The 22,045-nt window shown below is 48.7% G+C and overlaps 2 protein-coding genes across 10 annotated transcripts in view; one reads left to right on the top strand and one right to left on the bottom strand.

Annotated features, from left to right (window-relative positions):
• STAB2 (stabilin 2) overlaps positions 1 to 9,160 on the top strand; it is a 177,193-nt gene extending 168,033 nt beyond the window's left edge. For 6 of the 8 annotated variants that reach the window (XM_060194290.1, XM_060194295.1, XM_060194297.1 and 3 more), the window contains 2 exons: positions 3,325 to 3,447; positions 8,789 to 9,160. In XM_060194290.1, coding sequence (XP_060050273.1) covers positions 3,325 to 3,447; positions 8,789 to 8,839 — 174 coding nt within the window. In that variant the 3' untranslated portion in view covers positions 8,840 to 9,160. The remainder of the gene's footprint in view (positions 1 to 3,324; positions 3,448 to 8,788) is intronic. The other 2 variants (XM_060194291.1, XM_060194294.1) reach the window with 2 other exon arrangements.
• A 2,215-nt stretch (positions 9,161 to 11,375) lies between these two features.
• NT5DC3 (5'-nucleotidase domain containing 3) overlaps positions 11,376 to 22,045 on the bottom strand; it is an 80,705-nt gene continuing 70,035 nt past the window's right edge. For both annotated transcript variants that reach the window (XM_007527921.3, XM_016190327.2), the window contains 2 exons: positions 17,587 to 17,651; positions 11,376 to 16,581 (listed from right to left, as the gene is read on the bottom strand). In XM_007527921.3, coding sequence (XP_007527983.1) covers positions 16,329 to 16,581; positions 17,587 to 17,651 — 318 coding nt within the window. In that variant the 3' untranslated portion in view covers positions 11,376 to 16,328. The remainder of the gene's footprint in view (positions 16,582 to 17,586; positions 17,652 to 22,045) is intronic.

Raw genomic sequence — 22,045 nt, forward strand, 5'->3', positions numbered from 1 at the left:
AGGTGCAGAAGGTGGAAGGTCTGGCTTCTGTACTTGCTTCCCCACTAAACATGGGTGTTGACTGGTTCATCCATACTCCCAGCCTGCCTCTCTCTTTCCCTAGTGAGGCAGGGTTCTGGGGAATCAGAGCTCCCACACATTGGTGGACACATTGGTGGGGTTGTCTGCCAGGGAAGTCTGGTTGGCATCGTCTTAGCATCTAGAACCTGGTGGCTGAAAAGAGAGTTAACATACAAAGCCCAACAAATTGTTGACATCATGAACCTAAAGGCTGGAATAGTGCAAATGAAGATTTGGGAGGTCTCAGTTTTGTAGATAGCTAGTAGGCCTATTTTAGTTATATTTCAAAAGGCCTGTGGTTATACTATTTTTTTTTCCCCTGAGCCTGAAGTCTGGAACCCTTCTATATGAAAACCAGTGACCAGGAAACCACTCCTTGTGGTTAGAGTCAGGTTACCCTAGGTGGGGTGGGGAGAGGTGGGCAAGGGGAGAGCCCCTTCTGGGGATGCCCTGTGCTCACTAGGGTGGTGGTCACAGCTGGGTGGAGGGTGAGAAGGGAAACATGTGAGACTGTACATGTTCTTATGTGTGATCAGACCCAAGGCAGGACTGTTAGGAGCAAGTGAGCTTTTAGATAGTTCTTCTTCTTCTTCTAGCGTTTGCCCTTCTTCCGTAGCCAGTCAACAGCGTCAGGTTGAGCCTGATGTAAAGTTTCGAGACCTCCTTTGAATCTGGAGAGGTGGCAGTCGTTGACTATGTGGGTCATAGTCTGTCTGTAGCCGCAGGGGCAGTTCGGGTCGTCTCTGGCTCCCCAGCGATGGAACATAGTGGCGCACCGGCCATGGCCTTGTTCTATAGCGATTGAGGAGGGCCCAATCATAATGTGCTAGGTCAAAGCCGGGTTGACGCTTGCAGGGGTCTGTGATGAGGTGTTTGTTCTTTACCTCAGCTGACTGCCAACTCTGTTTCCAAGAGTCTGGAACAGAGAAGTTCAGTGTAGGCGTAGGAGACCAGATTGGATGACGAGACAGTAAGGAGGAGACAGTGGTTAGCAGGTGAGGGAGGAGGCGCCTGTGAAAGCAGATCAGAGGCGTCAAGTTCACAGTGATGGACAGAAACTGGAATTCTGGTGGTGAGCAAAGTGTAGTCCACAGAGATGGTGATTCAGGGGCCAGATGGTGGCACACCTAGTAGAGCACACAGGTTGCCATGTGCAAGGACCAGGGTTCAATACCCTGGTCCCCACCTGCAGGGAGAAAGCTTCCTGAACAGTAAAGCAACAATGTGTAGGTGTCTCTCTTTCTCTGTCCCTCTCAGTCTCCCCCTCTCCCTCTGTGTGTGTGTGTGTGTGTGTGTGTGTGTGTGTGTTATTGTCACTAGAGATATCACTGGGGTTCAGTGCTGGCACAAAAAAATCCACTGCTCCCAGTGGCCATTTTTTCTTTTTCTTTTTTTTTTTTTCCTTTCTGTTTTATTTGATTTGGCAAGACAGAGGGAAATTGAGAGGAAGGAAGGAGAGAGAGACAGAGAGACAAAGACACAGCTGTGGACCTGTTTCATCACTCAGGAAGCTTCCCCCCTGCAGGCAAGAAGTAGAGACTCAAACCCGGATTCTTGTATGGCGATAATGTGTATTCAACTGAGTGAACCAAAGCCCAGCCACCTTTCCTCTCGATTTTTTTTTCTTTATTTTTTTTTTCCTCCAGGGTTATTGCTGGGGCTCAGTGCCTGCACCATGAATCCACTGCTCCTGGAGGCCATTTCTTCCCCCTTTTTTTGCCCTTGATGTTGTAGCCTTGTTATGGTTATTATTGTTATTGCTGATATCATTTGTTGTTGGAAAGGACAGAGAGAAATGGAGAGACAACGGGAAGACAGAGAGTGAGAGAGAAAGATAGACACCTGCAGACCTGCTTCACCACTTGTGGAGCAACTCCTCTGCAGGGAGCCTGGGGCTCCAACCGGGATCCTTAAGCGGGTCCTTGCGCTTTGCGACACGTGCGCTTAACCGGCTGCACTACCGCCCAACCCCCTCCTCTCGATTTCTATAAAGAAAGAAAGTCTTCCAGGAGCAGTGGATTTGCCATGGTGGCAAAAAAAAAAGGGTGGGGGCCAGGCAGTGGTGCACCTGGTTGAGCGCACATGTTACAGTGTTCAAAACCCCGATCCTCACTTGCAGGGAGAAAGCTTTGCAAGTGGTAAAGCAGTGCTGCAGGTGTCTCTCTGTCTCTCTCCCTCTCTGTCTCCCCCTTCCTTCTCGATTTCTGGCTGTCTCTATCCAATAAATAAATAAATATAATTAGAAAAAAAAGGTGGGGTGAGGGTAGAGAATCATGATTCATATGCCAACACACTGGAAATATCTTGTTATACACAAGTGTTCCTTGAATGAACAGAAAAGTTCTCACCACAAGATAAAAATGTAATTATGAAAAAAAAATTGGTGACAGAACTACATTTTTATTTCTTTCTTTAGAAAAAAATCTTTGGCCACCAGTGATTGCTGGGCCTTGGTACCTGAATAGTACCACTGTTCTCCCTGTTTTTTTTAGAAGGTGAGAGACAGAGGAGAGAAAAACAGAGAGACACCTGCAGGCAGGGAGCAGGGGCTCAAACCCTGGTCCTTGCACATGGTAATAATGTGTGTGCTCAACCAGGTGTGCCACCACCCAGCCTCTGAGAACTGCACTTTTTTTTCTTTTTTTTTTTTTTTGCCTCCAGGGTTATTGCTGGTACCTGCACTATGAATCCACTGCTCCTGGAGGCCATTTTTCCCATTTTGTTGCCCTTGTTGTTACTCCTGCTGTTGTTATTATTGTTATCATTGCTGTTGTCGTTGTTGGATAGAACAGAGGGCAGACAGACAGAGTTGGAAGACAGAGAGGGGGAGAGAAGGACAGACACCTGCAGACCTGCTTCACCGCTTGTGAAGCGACTCCCCTGCAGGTGGGGAGCCGGGGGCTTGAACCAGGATCCTACGTTGGTCCTTGCACTTCGCGCCACATGTACTTAACCTGATGCACTACCGCCCACCCAAGAACTACATTTTTAAGATGGGAAGAAGTCTACAGCATACTATATGTAAAGAAGTTACTATATACTAAAATGATGGCTTTTTGTATGTATTTGAACAAAAGAAAAAAAGTTGGTATAGTCTATCAAGAGAGATGGGGAGAGGAGAGGGAAGGAGGGAAGGAGTAAAGAAATTAAGACAGGAGTGGGGATGCCAGGAGAGCAGGGGAGGTGGTGAGCCTCACTTGATGGCATGGTGCTGCTCCTGCGTGCCTTGGGCCCCTGGTCACTACCAGCTGCCTGTGTCCCAAGCAGTCAGAAGAGGACATTGACGTCGCAGCTCTTGGCGAGCGCCAGCCACAGGAGAACTTCTCAAACCCCATGTATGAGAGTGCAGGCTCAGCGCCCCTGGAACCTTCCTGTGACCCCTTCAAGGTGAGTCTGCATTCTTCTCTGGGGGCAGGTTCACTAGAGGGGAGCAGGGGAGTGGAGTGCAAGTCCAGACTTGCATGCAAGGCTTCACACCCAGGAAAGCTCCCAGTCTCCCACAGTGTATTGGGGGAGCAAGTCCTGCTGGCCAGACAGCATGCTGAGTGAAGCCAGAGGCTGTCCAGCATTACAGGGTACATCCAGTGGAGGGTAGGGGTGCAGATGCCTCCAATAAGGAGAGGCAGAGGGGGTGTACCCAAGTTCAAGCTCACGACAGGTTACAAAGAGAAGCCCAAACTCTGAATCCTGCCATAAACTTTGATGGGGTAGCACATGTGAAAGAAGCTATAAGGCTGGGGAGTGTCTCTCCCCTTTGTTCTTTAAATACTGGGGGGCCAGGATTTGCACACCTGATGTGAGAGCTACATCCCATTCATGAGGGGCTTTCTGGCCAGAGGCACATGTTCTGCTGCTGGCTCCCTTGAAAGGCCAGTTTGCTCCTGGAGCTAAGGATCCTTGAGCTCACATGGGGTCTCCTGACTTTAACCCAGGGGAATCTAGTGGCAGTAATATATACTGACTGTGGTTGATTCTCTCTTTGAAAAAGAAATGCAGTTTGTTTACGTGTGTATATGTATGTATATATACATATACATATTTGTGTGTATATATAAATATATATTTGTGTTTGATAGGACAGAAATTGAGAGGGGAGACAGCCCTACTTCACCACTCATGAAGCTTCCCCCCCTTATGAAGCTTTCCTGCAGGTGGGGACCAGGGACTTGAACTCAGATCCTTGTGCATCAGAGCATGTGCACTCTACCAGATGTGTCATCACCTGGTCCCCATGGTTCATTTTCAATTGTGGCTGCTATGGATGAAACCCACTTTTTCCTTTATATATAAAAATCAGGGGCCCATGACTACTAAATTGTGCCTGAATCCAATAGCTAAGCTTCCAGTGGAGGAAATGGGATGCAGAACTCTGGTGGTGGGAATTATATCCCTCTTGTCCTGTGGTCTTGTTGATCATTATTTTTTTATATATTTTGTTTATTTTCCCTTTTGTTGCCCTTGCTGATTTTTTATTGTTGTTGTAGTTATTATTGTTGTTGTTATTGTCGTTGTTGGAGAGGACAGAGAGAAATAGAGAGAGGAGGGGAAGACAGAGAGGGGGAGAGAAAGATAGACACCTGCAGACCTGCTTCACCGCTTGTGAGGCGACTCCCCTGCAGGTGGGGAGCCAGGGGCTCAAACCGGGATCATTCTGCCGGTCCTTGCGCTTTGCGCCATGTGCACTTAACCCACTGCTCTACCGCCCAACTCACTTGTTGATTATTATTAAGTCAATAAAAAATAAAATAACTAAATAAAGCTTAAGCTAATAATAACAAAAAAAATCAAAACATCTGGAAGAAATAGCATAGTGGTTATACAAAAAGACTCTCATGCTTGAGACACCAAAGGTCCCAGGTTTAATCCTTAGCACCACCATAAACCAGAATTGAGCAGTGCACTGATAAAAATAATAATAAAAGGGTGGTAGCACAGTGGATTAAGCTCAGGTGACGCAAAGCACAAGGACCAGTGTAAGAATCCCACTTCAAGCCCCTGGTTCCCCACCTGCAGGGAGTTGCCTCACAAGCGATGAAGCAGGTCTGCAGGTGTCTGTCTTTCTCTCCCCATCTCCGTCTTCCCCTCCTCTCTATATATTTCTCTCTGTCCTATCTCACAACATCAATAACTACAACAATAAAACAAGGGCAACAAAAGGGAATAAAGAAAGAAATAATTTTTTAAAAAGCTTTAAAATAATAATAATAAATTCATGGTTTAGCATTCTTTTGTGTCTAGCAGGCCAAGTGAACCACATTATTCAGATCCAAGGAAATACTTCTTTCCCATAACCTGAGTTAATACTGGGGCTCAGTGCCTGCCCAACTCCACCAGGAAATACTTTCCATTGACCTGTGTAGGTCTAGAATCTTCCTGCAATCTTATCACAAACCCGAGAGGCGCTGTGATCATTTTGCACATTTAATATGATGACCCGCCCTGCGGCTATATTATGCTTTTGAGTATTTGTTCACTGGCACTGAAACACTGCAAAAATATTCAATTGCACCACCTTTTAGGTTTGTATAGTTCAACAGATGTTACTGTTTTTCTGCAGTGAATACCTTATGGTGCTCAGTGCTAGTAGTATTGGATTCAATTGTAAGAGATTGTAATATAACCAGAGCATGAATCCCATCTTGTTTTTTTAAATATTTATTTATTCCTTTTTGTTGCCCTTGTTGTTTTATTGTTGTAGTTATTGTTGTTATTGATGTTGTCATTGTTGGATAGGACAGAGAAAAATAGAGAGAGGAGGGGAAGACAGAGAGGGGGAGAGAAAGATAGACACCTGCAGACCTGCTTCACCTCCTGTGAAGCGACTCCTCTGTAGGTGGGGAGCCGGGGATTCAAACTGGGATCCTTATGCCAGTCCTTGTGCTTAACCCGTGGCGCTATCGCCTGACTCCCCCATCCTTTTTTTTATAAATTAAGCCCATGTAAAGGTTTTCAGTCCAAATTTCAGGGGGAGTGCAGTCAGAATATGCCTGACGACAGATAATTTCTCTGAGAACTGTTTTGTTGAAATCTTGGAAAGTGTATTGTTTTGTCATGTGTGCGGCCCAGGTTTGTGGCTAGTCACCACTGTGTTGAAGGAAGCTTTAGTGCTTTTTTTCTCCCTCTCGCTAAGCAAAAAAAAAAAAAAAAAAAAAAAAAAACAGCAGGGAGTTTTCAAAAAACCAGACTTCCTTTTCCAGACTCACCTGTCTGCTCAGAGCTCCATTAACACCATGCATGACCGACTGACCCTTGGCAGGGGAAAATATACTCAAAGTGCAAGAGTCATCCACAACCAGTTCATGAAACCCAGTGGAGAGAACACAAATTCCTGAAGCAGAGTTCCTTAATCAGGACTCCTGTCCCCAAAATCCCACGCTAGAGTCTCCCACCTTTCACACAATAGAAGTTAGGGTTTCCAGTACAGTAAGTGCAGCTGGTCTAGACCCCTCACACACATCCACTGTGCTGAACGATAGAACTCTATGCTGACTGGAGCTGAAGACAGTGGAAGGTTCTGTAGTATGTCTTTTGAATCAACTCTCTCAAAGGCTCCAGAGCCACTGGGCACTTTACCGCTTTGGGTTGGCTTTTTTTTTTTTTTTTTAATAAAAAGGAAACACTGACAAAACCATAGGATAAGAGGGGTACAACTCCACACAGTTCCCACCACCAGAACTCCATATCCCATCCCCTCCCATGATAGCTTTCCTATTCTTTATCCCTCTGGGAGTATGGACCCAAGGTCATTATGGGATGCAGAAGGTGGAAGGTCTGGCTTCTGTAATTGCTTCCTCACTGATCATGGGCATTAGAAGGTTGATCCATACTCCCAGCCTGTCTTTCTCTTTCCCTAGTGGGGCAGGGCTAAAGGGAAGTGGAGCTCCAGGACACATTGGTGGGGTTGTCTGTCCAGGGAAGTCTGGTTGGCATCATGCTAGCATCTTTTCACCTGGTGGCTGAAAAGAGTTAGCATACAAAGCCAAACAAGTTGTTGGCTAATCATGAACCTAAAGGCTGGAATAGTGCAGATCAAGAGTTGGGGGGTGGGGGTCTCTGTTTTGTAGATAGCTAGTATGCCTGTTGTAATTATATTCCAAAGGGCCTGTGGCTATACTAGTTTTTTTTTTTTTTTTTTCCTGAGCCTGAGATCTGATATGCAGGTGGATCCAAGTTATTGTCTGGGGAGATGATGTCATGGCTGGAAAAAGGACCAGAAAGCTGGATCAGGGAAGAGAGTAGCTCCCAAATATGGAAAAGGTGTATAAATATTGTTGACTGGGCTTTTTAAATAAATAAATAAAAGCCACCACCACACTGGAACTTCCTCTAGTGAGCTAGGGCTGAGCTTGGACTTCAGTCAGACAAAGCAGGTGCCTTCCCTGGGGAGCAAACTCCCTGCCCCCAGACCTGCCTTGATGCCTAAGTGTTCACTTAGCATCACCACAGGTTCTTGGTAATCTGTAATTAAACAAAGAAGGAAACCTAGCTGACCACAGGCTGATGCAAACAGTGCTCCCATTGGACCACATCAGTGCTCAGCCTCTCAGTAAAGACCCCAGACACTTAATATTCAACAGTCATCAGTTCCCTCTCATTTGTCTTCCCAGCTGATTCCAGTTCGGGGGCCAGAAAGGACCCACCTTAGACAGGATGGGACTCCTTTCCCCACCCTTTCTCTCTCTCTCTCTCTCTCCCCTCAGACCCCCCTCACACACACACACAATCACTCAGACCAAGACACCCCCTCAGCTTCACACAGAGCCCTGAGACATGGGCAGGAGATACAGACTCCTCACAGAGAGGTCTGGCCAGGAGTCAGTCCCCAGTCAAATCCCATAAATGTTGTGAAGCAGCAACACCACATACATTACCATGTGCAAGGACCCAGGTTTGAGTGCAGGGGCTAAGCTTCATGAGCAGTGAAGCAGGGCAGCAGAGTCTCTCTCTCCCTCTCCCTCCCCCTTTCCCTCTCTCAATCCCTCTGTCCTATCAAATAAAATAGAAAGGAACACACACAACAACTGAAGATGTTTGAGAACCAGCTAGATGTTTGAGAACCCCCCCTCGAAATGGGCAGTCTTATGACCCTTTCTAGAGGAAGAAACCTCAGTGGGTTTGGAGTGGTTTGTGGGGGGGGGGGGGCACACAAGCTTTCAGTGGCAGCTGCTGCCCCCCTTAGGTAAGATGGCCCAAACCACTGCACCATCCTGCCTCCCAACAGGAGACAGGACACAGCTCACAGCTCACAACTCACAGCATGCTTTGAGAAGACCTGGGTTTCAGGCTGCAGGGGAGAAATGTTTTACTCCAGTCTCTAGACTCCCCAGCTGGGTCTGAAAAGTAAAGAGACAGATGTATGTGGGGGGGGGGGGTGTGGAAGTCTGTATGTTTTAGTAAGTGGACCTGGAAGCTTTCATGAGATGCTGAAGACTTTGGGTCAGGGGACTGGTAGTGGCACCACTAGCAGAATGCACGTATCACCGTGTGCAGACTTGGATTCAAGCCCCAGGTCCCCACCTGCAGAGGGGAAGCTTCAGGAATGTGGAAGCAGTGCTGGAGGTATCTCTATCCCTCCCTCTCCAGATTTCTCTGTCTCCATCAAAAAGATAAAAGGGGGGTGGGGGAAGGCCGCAGGGAGCAGTCTGTGGTGCAGTGCTCCACCTGGGAAGATCCCAGAAACAAGCCGGTCCTTTTGGGTGTGAGTGTGACTCGACCTCCTCTCTCACAGGACTCTGAAGAGCAGCAGCTGGAGAGCAGTGACTCCCTGGGGGCTCTGTGAGGCCACCTGGCCATAGAGCCGCCTCAGGAAGGCAGCCAACTGTGACTCCTCAGCCCCAGCTGCCCTCTGGGGACATCAGGTCAAGGAACATGCGAAAGCACCCAGAAGCTATACCTCACCTCTCCGGCCGGCATGGGGTCTTCAGAGATATCCACCCAGAGGGACTGCACCCTCCCATCCTCCCCGTATGCCTTGAAATGTGACATTTTGCTCCTGCCGGCAGTTAACTGTAACCTTGACTTATCTCCCTGTTCTACTGTCGGTGCCCCACCTCGACAGTGTCCAACATGTGAAGTGTGCTCAATAAATGCTCGTATGGCAGTTCTTTTCTGGTTTCCCAGCCACCCCACCCCCACCCCAGGGGGAGCTTCATGAGCAGTGAAGCTGCTGCAGGTCCCACTCCTTGTCTCACCCTTTCCTCTCAACGTCTCTCTCTGCCAGATCAAAGGAAGGAAAATGGGAAGGAAAGAAGGGAGGAAGGGAGGGAAAGAAAAGAATAGGGGATTCTCTGTGCAGGCGTGGAGCCCCAGAAATAACCCTTATGGCAATCTCAAAAGATCAGGCCGGATGGTGGCGCACCTGCCTAAGTGTTGACTTTACAGTGCACCAAGGACCCAGGTTCAAGCTGCTGGTCCCCACCTGCAGGGGGAAAAGCTTCACAAGTGGTGAAGCAGGGCTGCAGGTATCTCAGTCCCTTTCCCTCTCAATGTCTGTCTCTATCCAATAATAAACTGAAATATTTAAAAATGATAAGAAAATAAAAATTAAAACATTTTCGAGATACCAGAACAGCTTAGCTCTGCCTTGTGTGGTGCCAGGGACCAATCCAGGGGCCACAGGCATGCCAGTTCTGTGCTCCGCCCCACAATACTCAACCATCTTTTGCCCACATCCAATAGATGTGCTCTGCCTGTCACTGTGACAACCAAGCACCCTCAAACACACATACACGCCCCCCACACACACACACTTTCACACGGCAGCATGGGTGGTGCTGGCCAGGCCTGGGAGTTGACCACCGCTGGAGACAGAAGAGAGGCAGAGCTGAGCGCGAAGCTGAGCAGAAGTTACACGGCTCCTTGCTGCCCTCAGGCGCAGATAATCTCCTCCATCAGGGGTGTGTGTCCTGACCCCAGCTGTGCCAGGCTCAGGTGGGTAGGCATGGGTGGGTGTGCAGGTGAGGTAACTCACTTGGGTAGTGAGTTGCTTTGCCGTGTGCCAGACCCAGATTGGAGCCCGCCCTCCACTGCACTGGAGGTCTCTTTCAAACAGGATATGCAGGAAAGTGGAGATTAAGGAGCAGGCACGAAGGTCCAAGGTCCAAGAGTAACACACATGCTCACACACCATTTTCTTTTTTTATTATTATTTTTCCCTTTTGTTGCCCTTGTTTTATTGTTGTAATTATTACTGTTGGACAGGACAGAGAGAAATGGAGGAGGGGAAGACAGAGGGGGAGAGAAAGACAGACACCTGCAGACCTGCGTTACCACCTGTGAAGCGACTCCCCTGCAGGTGGGGAGCAAGGGGCTCGAACTGGGATCCTTATGCTGGTCCTTGCGCTTTGCGCCACCTTTAGTTAACCCGCTGCGCAACCGCCTAACCCCACCATACACCATTTTTTAAAATTGTTTTATTTATTTGTTATTGATAGAGACAGAGAGAAATTGAGAGGAGAGGGGGAAGATAGAGAGCCAAAGAGACACCTGTAGCCCTGCTTCATCACTCATGAAGCTTCCCTCTACAGGTGAGGGCTAGGGCCTTGAACCCAGGTCCTTGGGCACTGTAATGTGAGCGCTTAACCAGGTGCGCCACCACCTGGCCCCATACACCATTTTTTAAAATAAGTGCTTCTGAATACTGGGTTGTTAGGAAAGTCATGAGGTATTTTTTTTTTCTTTTTTTCTTTTTTTTTTTCCAGGTACTTTGGCTTTATTTGGGAATATTGAGAACATATGCATGTTAGGCATGGGAGACAGAGAATAAAAAAGATCAAGTTACCACTTATATGATGGTCCCAGCAGAGAGACCCAGGCATTTTTTTCTAGGCAAAAATGCATCATGGCTTTTCCGACAGCATGGTATCTGCAAAACTGACTGAAAATGAGCCGTGACCCTCTCTCCTTGCCCCCAGGAGGGAAGTGGAGCAGAGCGGAAGCGTGGGGGCTGGAGGGGTCCTCACCTATGGCCACTCAACTAAGGTCACAGTAGTATCCCACCAGTGGTTCAAGTACAGCCTTCAGACTGTGAACACAACATGTATAGCCAGAAACAACACTAATAACAATAATAATAACCACAATGACAAAGCAACAAGGGCAACAAAGGGGGAAAAAAATGGTCTCCAGGAGTAGTGGATTGGTGGTGCAGGCATCGAGCCCCAGCAATAACCCTGGAGACCCCCCCAAAAAAAGAAAAAAAGAAACGAGCCATGAATCCTTCACCTCGTCTCTGGGGGGGGGGGGGGTAGCAATAGACTTCAATACGGTTTGGCCACTCTCGAGGTCGCAAAGTAGAGGCTTTATAATAAACGGGGTAAAACGATCCAAACTTTTATTTCGGCAGTAGATTCAAGACCATCTAACATAAAATCAGCGTGGGGAATAAATAGTGAGTCCATATGGAGAATAAATACTGGGGTGCTGACTTTCTGGGTGCAGGTGCCTGGTCTCACACAGGCGCGATTTGCCGTTCTAATAAATCATTAGGAGACAGTTCTTCCCAGGCCAGAGTTCAAGGACCAGGAACACAGCAGCATTGTGGAAGAGTGGAGGGCTCCCCCCACAGCAATCAGACATCAAGATGGTATGAGTTGGTGGGCCAGTGCCTGGGGATAGGGAGGAAGCAGGGACAAGAGACAGCCTGGGTAGCAGCACAGACAGAAAGGGGAGTCCCAGGTACCAGCCCCAGGGCCCAGGCTTCAGCAGGACCAGCACTACAGGGTGGGTCACAGCTTGCTCAGTGTTGGGGGGTATAAGTTGTTCAGTCTTTTAAAAGACCACAGCACTGGAGCTGCCTTCCTTCGATGAGTGGAGGCTGGGCTCGAACCTTGGTCACAGACATGGCAAAGCAGCATACTATCCAAGTGAGACATTTTGCTGGAACTTTTTTTTAATTCAGAGAGACACCACAGTACTGGAGCTTCAAAAATGCCACAGCATCTAACACACGCTGGGGCTTGAACCTGGGGCTACACATGTGGCAATGGACACATTGCCACGCCTGAGCCAGTGAGCTCTCGCGTTCTCTCTCTGGCCCTCAAGTTCTTCAGTCTTGAAAACTGTTCTGGGCAGGCCAGCCCAGTGCCTTCTCCTGGTGCAATCACAGAGCCAGTGTTACTGGAGGCCTGTGTGCCTGAGCCCGCAGCTCCCCTGCTGGTGGTGACAGGGACACCATGTGCTGGCAGCAGTGATTTCTTACCTGTCACAGTGAGAGCAATGCCCAGGCAGAAGCACCTTGCTCCTGGTGCCAGTCAACACGCAACACTAAGGCTGCCCATCTGTCCGCCTCCAGCAATGTGACCCAGACACAGTTTGGAGAGCAGGGGCTGAAAATTCTACCCTAGGGGCCAAGTCCAATTGCTCCTGTTTTCATGAAGCAATGTGGGGGATGTAGCCAGGCCTGTCTCTGGAGTACTGGCAATGACCAAGCTGAAAATGTTTGCTTACTACCTGGCCTCTCACAGAGCAAGTTGCTAACGCTAGCACTAGAGAAATGTCATTCCCTCCCCCTTTCCTTTCCTCCCCCCTGCTAGTGATGGTCAAGGCTGGTTGAACCCAGAACTGAGCTTTCAGATGCTACAGGAGGGGAAATACAGAGAGAGGGGACTGGTACAAAAGATGAGCAGGAGCTGGTGCGCCAGGTTAAATATACATAGTACAAAACACAAGGATCCCGGTTTGAGCCCCAGCTCCCTACCTGCAGGGTAGCTGCTTCACAAGTGGTGAAGCAGGTCTGCAGGTCTCTCTCTCTCCCGCTCTCTCCCTCCTCTCTCAACTTCTCTCTGTCCTACCCAATAAGTGGTAAAAATGACTGCCGGGAGCAGTGAATTCGTAGTGCTGGCACAGAGCCTCAGCGATAACCCTAGAGGCAATAAAAGGGGTGGGGAGTAGGAATCAGAATGAAGACAGCAGGGGGAAGCACAGGTTCTCCACGAGTTGTACAGAGCTGTGTAGCTGTGTCTCTTGCCAAATTCTCAAGAACATTCTTGAAAAGGGCCCCCCCCCAAGGGGGTCTTTGGCAGCAAGGGAGTGTTCACAGCGGGAATGAGTCCTATATTTAGCACACACCCGACTGCTTGGAAGGCCTTTTGGGAGGAAAAGCTTTTTGGCTCACACAAAGCTAAATTAGCTGGGAGGGGAGATCCCTTTTGATGAAGAGGGCTGTTGCAGTCAAAGCAACTAGTCATTTAAGGCCCGAGACTATTTAAATCAGTTAGTAACAGGTGGTTCCAGACAAGAATGCAGCAGCAACAGCAAAACAAGAGCGGAGGGGAACTTCTCAAAAAGGGAGGCTGGGGGGACAGGCAGTAGCGCAGCGGGTTAAGTGCACAAGCAACGGCGTAAGAATCCCAGTCCCAGCCCCTGACCCCACCCGCGGTGGGGGGGGGGGGTCGCTTCACAAACGGTAAAGCAGACCTGAAGGTGTCTGTCTTTCTCTCCCCGTCTTCCTCTCCTTTCTCCATTTCTCTGTCCTATCCAACAACAACAGCAATGGCAACAATAACAATAACGACAACAAGGGCAACAAAATGGGAAAAAATGGCCTCCAGGAGCAGTGGATTCATAGTGCAGGTACCGAGCCCCAGTGATAACTCCAAAGGCAAAACAAACAAAAAACAGGGTGGGGGGTTGTCAATGTTAGGAGGCAAGTAGGAGCATGAAGCCAACATCAGAAACAACTTTTCTTCTTCTTCTTCTTCTCCTTCTCCTTCTCCTTCTCCTTCTCCTTCTCCTTCTCCTTCTTCTTTACCAGAGCACTGTTCAGCTCTGGCTTATGGTGGTGTGGGGGATTGAACCTGGGACTTTGGAGCCTCAGGCATGAGTCTGTTTGCATAACCATTATGCTATCTACCCTCCACCCCAGAAACTTTAAAGCCAGATCTTGTCTGTAAAAGCAACCTGGGGGAAAAAGTGAGTTGTGCAGGGTCCTCCACATTGACGGAGAGCAGAGCCTTGCATCCAACTGGCACAGACTACCCTGGGCTAGGCGTTTTATTTGTGCGCTTCCTAGAAAAACAGCCTGGCTTGTGCAGGCTTTAAGCGTGCATACTTTCCAAGCCTTTAAAAATGGTAACAAACAGGTCACTGCCCTGTGCTGGCGTGTCGTCTGCAAAGACAAAGCAAAGCGGGCCAGGGGGAAGAGGATGCCAACATGCTGTGCTGGCTCCCGGCCTGTACACCACCTTGGAGCCTGTTCGAGCAAGAACGAGGAGCCCACCTCTGTGACTCTGTGCAAGGGCTGTCCTGACCCAGGCTGCCAGCCCAGTGTGACCCATAGTCCATTGAGCTGTCCCCCACAATGGCCCAGGGACCTGAGCCTCGCAGGCGTCACTTGTGAGATGCCTTATTCATGCCCAGAAGAGGAAGCTTCTTCTCTCCGGCTTGTGTCACCCCACCCTGACATCTGTGAAAGCTGGTAGCATTAAAACCTGCTCTGGTTCTCTCTTGAGTAAACAGAGGCCGAAGCCCATGGCTGAGAGCTAACAGCTGAGGACTCCCTTCCAACACCTCCTGCCTCCACCCAGCAACTCCAGAGCTAAGCTCAGAAACAAGGGGGCGGTCCCCCAAAGACCCCAGCACACAGCAGTTCCAGGCACACACCCCCCTCCACACCTGTTTAATGCCTCCTAGGAGCGGTCAAACAGCAAATAGAGTGCCCGACCTGCTCCAGAAAAGGAGCAGGCACTGTGTTAGTAACATGATTTAGGAGGCAAGACTGGGCTTTTAGGGACTAAAAGGGCATTTTCACCATTACATTTCTTTCTTTTTCTAAGCAGAGCACTGCTCAGTTCTGGCTTCCGGTGCTGCAGGAGATTACATCTGGGACTTTGGAGTCTCAGACCATGAGTCTGCATAACCATTATGCTATCTGCCCCCCGCTTCACCGTTACCATTAAATATATCAAAACAGCACAAGCAAAACCCCACTCCACCAAGCAGCAGTACAGAGAATGAATTTCTGTATCCTGGTAGGTGACCAAGTTGGCATTTCACTCTTAGCTGGTTGTTAGGTTCTCATGTACCTGGCACAAAAAGTGGCGAACAAGCAGACACTCGCCACATGCCCTAGCTCGGTCCTCTAGGTTTAAGGATATAGGGTGCATTATCCAAGGAAATGAGAAACAGCTAGGTCAGTGCCGACCTGTTCTCTCTTAGCTGCAATGCAGCCTGTGTTCTCCTGCCTTAAAGAAGTTTAACGAACCCCCTCCCCCTCCACCCTAGAACAACCACGCAGACACTGCAGGAAAGAACTCCAAAGGGAGGAGAGAGTTGGCTAGGTGGTGAGGGCCACCCTCCCAAACTCCCTCCTCTAGCCAAATCTAAGCATCTCTCCTTGGCTGATAATTCACAAGAAAAGCAACCCCTGCCGGTTGCTATCTAGACAAAGATAGTTTCTGTCAATGCATGTGTTTTGGCAAGATCCCAACACGGCCCAGTGGGGTCTTGGTGTGGTGTTTGGTTGAGAGGATTTGTTCTGTCTCCTCTTTTTTCTCTCCTCCAGTGCTCACTGGACAGTAACCCATCTCTGGGGGTGTTTGCAGGTGCACTAGACTCTGGTTCTTCTGGCCTATGTCCTGCAGTCTGGCTCTGCATGGCCTGCTCCACTAGTGACTTCAACCAGAGTTCCCCTTCCTGGGGACACAAGTGAATCAGCCCATGTCTCATGGCACTGCTTGTCCTCCTCTCATATGGGACAGAGGGCAGGGGAGCAGGTATGGAGGACCCCCAAGGGTCAAGGGAGGCCACCTGCTTTGTGCTTGCTCATATGACTTTGCAGGTGGGAGGCTGGGCCTTCTTCAAGTGACAGATGCACTTGAACGCCAGCCAGGATCCCGGACACAAAGGAGGTGGGAGGCAGGTGCTGAGCAGTGCTAGTAGTAGATGTTCTCTCCAAGAACATCTCCTAGTGCATGTCACTGTTTCCTCATGGGACAGTCAAGAAAGGTTGAGAACACGTCACCTGCTGGAAAGCACAGGTGCCATCAGGAGCTCACCTGTCCCCGAAATGCTGACACCAGCTTCTGTCCATTGGTTGATGACAGGGCCAATCAGGTTCCACCCTAAGACAGTCCTTCCGCCCTCTGTGGACAAGATGGGGACCTGGTGGGCTGCTGGCTTCTGTCCCCAGGACCTGGGACACTGTCCTCAGAAAGTTCAAAATTACATCAGAAGGTACACTTGCGTCTTTTCCAAAAGCAACACTTAGGTCCACACCAGGTTGGCCCCGTCCCATCAGTCTCTGCCTCTCACCGCAGACAGACACCTGGCTACTTGGCCCGGGCCTCCTGCAAGATGGGGAGCCTGAAAGTGGGGGGGCCATCCGACCAAGCGGGCAGCTCGTGCTGCAGCGGAGTTCTCCGGGGGTAGAAGGTATGGCTGACATCGTAGTTCAAGAGGCAGCTCAGCGAGGCCATGTAGATGTCAGCAAAGCGTGACAGGCGTCTCAGGAAGTAGGTCGGATTCTGGTCTGTGCGGAACAGGCTTCCAAACTGGGTGTTGAAGAAGCCTTTGGTCATTTCCCTGAAGCAGCAAGAGAATGGCAGAGTAACATGCAGACTCAATCAGGTGTGCCACCACCAGGCCCTGCAGGTGGGCCTTCTTCACCAATAAACACTGTGAAGTGTTTAGAAAAACACACAGTGTTTTTCTAAACTCTGTGCTAAGCACTGTGGGAGCCTCAAGACTTCCCTGTGGCTCAGAGCCCTTCTCCAGTGTGATCCCAGTAGCCAGGCTGCACTGCCAGCTCCCCCAATAACTAGGCCCTCAGATGATTTCCTCAGGAAAGGTGGGAGAAGGGGTAGAAGGAAGATTCCTTCAAATGATCAAGTGGCTGAGGCAGGAGGTGGTGTGCAGACCCTGACCCTCCCTAGCAGGAGGCAGGCTGGCCACCAGTGGTCACTGGATCTGGGCACAGGAGAGAAGGGCTAGCCTTGGGAAACTGTGAGCTGGGGCCGTTTTATATATTTCCATTTATTGGATAAATATATTTCCATTTATTGGATAAAAAGAGAAATTGGGGGCTGGGTGGTAATGCAGTGGATTAAGTGCACTTGGCGTAAAGAACAAGGACTGGCATAAGGACCCCAGTTCCAGCCCCCAGTTTCCCACTTGTGTGGGGGGGGGGCGGGGTCACTTCACAAGCAGTGAAGCAGGTCTGCAGGTGTCCATCTTTCTCTTCCCCTCTCTCCCTCTCTGTCTTCCCCTCCTTTCTCCATTTCTCTAACAACGACAGCAATGACAACAACAACAATAACAACTACTATAAACAACAAGGGCAACAAAAGGGTAAAAACAGCCTCCAGGAATAGTCCCAGGGATAACCCTGGAGACAAGGGGGGGGGGGTGGAGAGAAATTGAGAGGAATGGGGAGATAGAGAAAGACATCTGCAACATTGCTCCACTCTTTGTGAAGCAGCCCCCCTTCCTGCAGGTGGGAACTGGGTTCTTGAACCCAGGTCCTTGTCATTCTAATGTTTGTGCTTTACCGGGCGTGCCACCACCTGGCCCCTCTGAAGCCATTCTTACCTCATCTCCTTCCGCTCCTTTTTCCACTCCTGCAAAACCAGCTGAGACTCCGTGTCTCTGTGAACCTGCAGGACATACGCTTATTAGCAAGGCTGTTTCGGAAGCAAATGAACTCACTAGATAATCAGACTCTCTCCCCTGAAGTGATAAAGTCTAGTCCTTGAAGTCTAAGGGACAGGCATGTGCTTTGTGAAGTAAGTCATGTTCAAACATTCTGGGTGCAACCCACCTTCACCCAAGTTGCTTTAAACATCCAACTGTTGTAAATATGATATAATCAAGCAGGAAGGATTAGTATGAAGCTATTAAACAGTTTTTTTTTCTTACCCCTGTGGCAGCACTACAAATCTTTATTTACTTATTTATAAAAAGGAAACACTGACAAAAACCATAGGATAAGAGGGGTACAACTCCACACAGTTCCCACCACCAGAACTCCATATCCCATCCCCTCCCCTGATAGCTTTCCTATTCTTTATCCCTCTGGGAATATGGACCCAGGGTCATTATGGGATGCAGAAGGTGGAAGGTCTGGCTTCTGGAATTGCTTCCCCACTGAACATGGGTGTTGACTGGTTCATCCATACTCCCAGCCTGTCTCTCTCTTTCCCTAGTAGGGGGGGGTTCTGGGGAAGCAGGGCTCCAGGACACATTGGTGGGTTTGTCTGTCCAGGGAAGTCCGGTTGGCATCATGTTAGCATCTGGAACCTGCTTTTTTTTCTATTTTTATTTGACAGGACAGAGAGAAATTAAGAGGGGTGGGAAGATAGAGGGAAAGAGAAAAATAAGACACCTGTAGACATGCTTCACCACTTGTGAAGCACCCCCTATGCAGGTGGGGAGCAAGGGCTTCAGCTTGGATCCTTGTGCTTGGTGATATGTACGATTAACCGGGTACACCACCACCCAGCCCCCTATAGATACTTTCTTTGAAAAAATGGCAACCTTCTAATTAATACATTAGGCTTGGCTCCAAAAAACACTGCCGGTTCCTTAAAAAAAAAAAAAAAAAAAAAAATCAAACCCAACCTCAGAGGGCATTTTTTCATCTCAGAAAAGAATTCAAGTAACATCCCAGGGAGTAGCACAATAAATAAATCCTTGGACTCTCAAGCATGAGGTTCTGAGCTCAATTCTTGGCATACCGTGTGCCAAACTGATGCTCTCGTGTGTTCACTCCCAATTAATGAACAAGTCTTTTTAGGGGGGAGGCAGTAAGGCCCAGTTGAGTGCACACATTACCATGTAAAGGACCTGGGCTAAATCTCCCAGCCCCTACCTGCCCAGTGAAGAGGGCTGGGGGTGGGGGCTGCAGGTGAAGCTGAGCTACAAGTGTTTCTCTTTCCTACTCTACCGCCTCCTTCCCCCTCAATTTCTCTTTGTCCTATCAAGTAAAAAAGAAAAATAAAATTAAGTGGGGGATGGCCAACCAGGAGCAGGTAGATTTGTTCATATTGCAGGCACTGAACCCCAGCAATAGCTCTTATAAATAAATAAGCCTTAGGGGCCAGGCGGTGGCACATCTGGTTAAGTGCTCACATTCCAGTGAGCAAGGACCCAGCTTCGAGCCCCTGGTCCCCACCTGCAGGGGGAAAGCGTCATGAGTAGTGAAGTTGTGTTGCAGATGTCTGTCTCTCTCCCTCTTTATCTCTACCTCCTCTACTCAATTTCTTTCTCTATCCAATAATAAAAATATTTTAAAAACCCCCAAAAATAAATAAGCCTTATAAAAAGTAAATAAAACTCAAATGGGAGCTGGGCAGTAGCTCAGCAGGTTAAGCATACGTGGAGTGCTGGGATATTGTACAGATGTGGTTGAGTTAGGCAGGACCCACAAACCACCATATTTCCATGCGAGTATTATTATTTACATATCAATCTTCTGCCTTGTTTTAGAGTGACTCCTCCGCCACCATATTACCCCCGGGGGTATCGCCCATTCCCACAGGAGCTAAAACCCTAGCAACCATTGCTACAGAAGCTTTCTACCTTCCCAGAGTGCCTTGTTTTCTCCACCCCCTTTCCTGGCCAATCCTGTTCTGACTTTCCACTTCCGGAATTTCTCCCATAAAAGGCCCTCCTGCTTCCGCTTTCGCTCTCTTGCTCCTTTTTCTCTTCTGCCACGTGACCCAGAGAAGGGCTGCTAGGCATAGTGGGAGGCGGCCATTTTGCTAGCTCCACATGGCCTAAACCATGTGAGCAGAGGCTCTCGCCCATTTCTGGGGTGCCCAGGTGAATAAAGATTTGTGTTCCCACTCCGCTCCAGTCTCTTCTCTCTCCCCCGCGATGCGATGCAACCCGACAGTGGAGCAAAGTGCAAGGACCAGCTTAAGGATCCAGGTTCGAGCCCCCGGCTCCCCACCTGCAGAGGAGTCGCTTCACAGGTGGTGAAGCAGGTCTGCAACTGTCTAGCTTTCTCTCCCCCTCTTTGTCTTCCCCTCCTCCCTCCCATTTCTCTCTGTCCTAACAACGATGACATCAATAATAACTATAATAACTACAACAATTTAAAAAAAGGCAACAAAAGGGAAAATACAAAAAAATAAATAACATGCTCTAAAAACAATTCTCTCAGAAAAGTTCTACAACTATCTGACAAAGTGAAATGTAGCTTTTCAGCTGAAAAACAGAATAGTGTGGGGTGATGATACTGGCAGTCAGTGAGAAATGACATGTTTCTACCTTGATCTGGTTGATACCATGATCTTAATAGCTTGGTTTCCAGCCCCAGGAGCTGAAGCCGCTCACCCCCAAAGCCTGAGCAAACTATTCTCTCTCTCTGAGCCTCCAGAGAGAGAGGACTAAAGCCAGTACCCAATTCAAACAGGAAATCTGGCTGCCAGCAACAACATGGACAGGTCTGAGGGTACTGGGTTTAGTGAACTAAGATAGAGAAAAACAAACCCTATGCCATTCCTTTGTGATATGGAAGACAAAAGCACCAAACTGGGGGCCAGGCAGTAGTGCAGCTGGTTAAGCACACATGGCGCAAAGCACAAGAACTGGCGTTAAGGATCCTGGTTCAAGCCCCTGGCTCCCCACCTGCAGAGGGGTCACTTCACAAGCGGTGAAACAGATCTGCAGGTGTCTATCTCTCCCCCTCTGTCTTCCCCTCCTCTCTCCATTTCTCTCTGTCCTATCCAAGAACAATGACAGCAACAATAATAATAACAACAAAGTTCAACAAAAAGAAAAAAATAGCTTCCAGGAGCAGTGGATTCGTAGTGCAGGCACCGCGAGCCCCAGAGATAACCCTGGAGATGGAAAAAAAAAAAAAAAAAAAAACCACACTGAAAAACAAACTCTTGGGTTATAAGAACAAAACAGGGGTCCCCAAAGGGCATGAGAAGGCAGGCAGGTGGGTTATGCAGGTGAAGGGGTGACCTGTAGGGTGGCAGGTGAGAACTGGACTTCCAGCAGGCCTGTCTGTAACAGGTGCAGGTGCTGAACTATAATCCTGTACACCTGCCGCCTACAAAATAGCACACAAACCAACACTACTTCAATAAAGTAAAAATAAAAAGAGCTGGGGCCGGGCGGTAACATGCTGGGTTAAGCACACATAGTATGAAGTGCAAGGATCCTGCTTCAAGCCCACCTGCAGGGATATCACCTCAGTGGCAGTGAAGCAGGTCTGCAGGTGTCTATCTTTCTCTCCCCCTATCTGTCTCCCCACCTTTCTCCATTTCTCTCTGCCCTGTCCAACAACAACAACAATGGGAAAAAAAAGAGGATGGCTGCTAGGAGCAGTGGATTTGTAGTGCAGTGACAACCCTGGAGGCATAAATAAATAAACAATAAATGAAAAGAGTTGTCAGAATAAATGTAAAAGCCTAACATTACTGTCTGGAACATAGTTATTAAGTTCTTGTGTCTCTTCTTGTTATTGTATGTTTTGTTTATTTTATTTATGAGAGAGAGACCAGAGTACTACTCAGCTCTGATATCTATGGAACCAGGAGTCAAACCTGGGACATCCCATGCTCTACATCCCATGTTTCTCTCTCTTTTTTTTTTTTAATATTTTATTTATTTATTTGTTTTCTTTTTTGTTGCCCTTGTTGTTTTTATTGTTATTGTGGTTATTGTTATTAATGTCGTTGTTGCTAGATAGGACAGAGAGAAATGAAGAGAGGAGGGGAGACAGAGGGTGACAGAAAGACAGACACCTGCAGACCTGCTTCACCGCCCGTGAAGTGACCCTCCTGCAGGTGGGGAGCCGGGGGCTCGAACCAGGATCCTTGTGCTTTGTGCCATGTGTGCTTAACCCGCTGCGCCACCACCTGACCCCCAGTTTCTCTTCTTTTTCTTTCTTTCTTTCTCCCTTCCTCCATTCCTTGCTCACTCACTCTCTCTCATGCTTTCGCTCTCTTTCTCTGTCTTGATTTCTTTCTTCCTTTTTTACCAGAGCACTGCTCAGTACTGGCTTATTGTGGTGCTGGGGATTGAGCCTGGGAAC

This window comes from Erinaceus europaeus, chromosome 7, assembly GCF_950295315.1.
Source record: "Erinaceus europaeus chromosome 7, mEriEur2.1, whole genome shotgun sequence".
NCBI lineage: Eukaryota > Metazoa > Chordata > Mammalia > Eulipotyphla > Erinaceidae > Erinaceus > Erinaceus europaeus.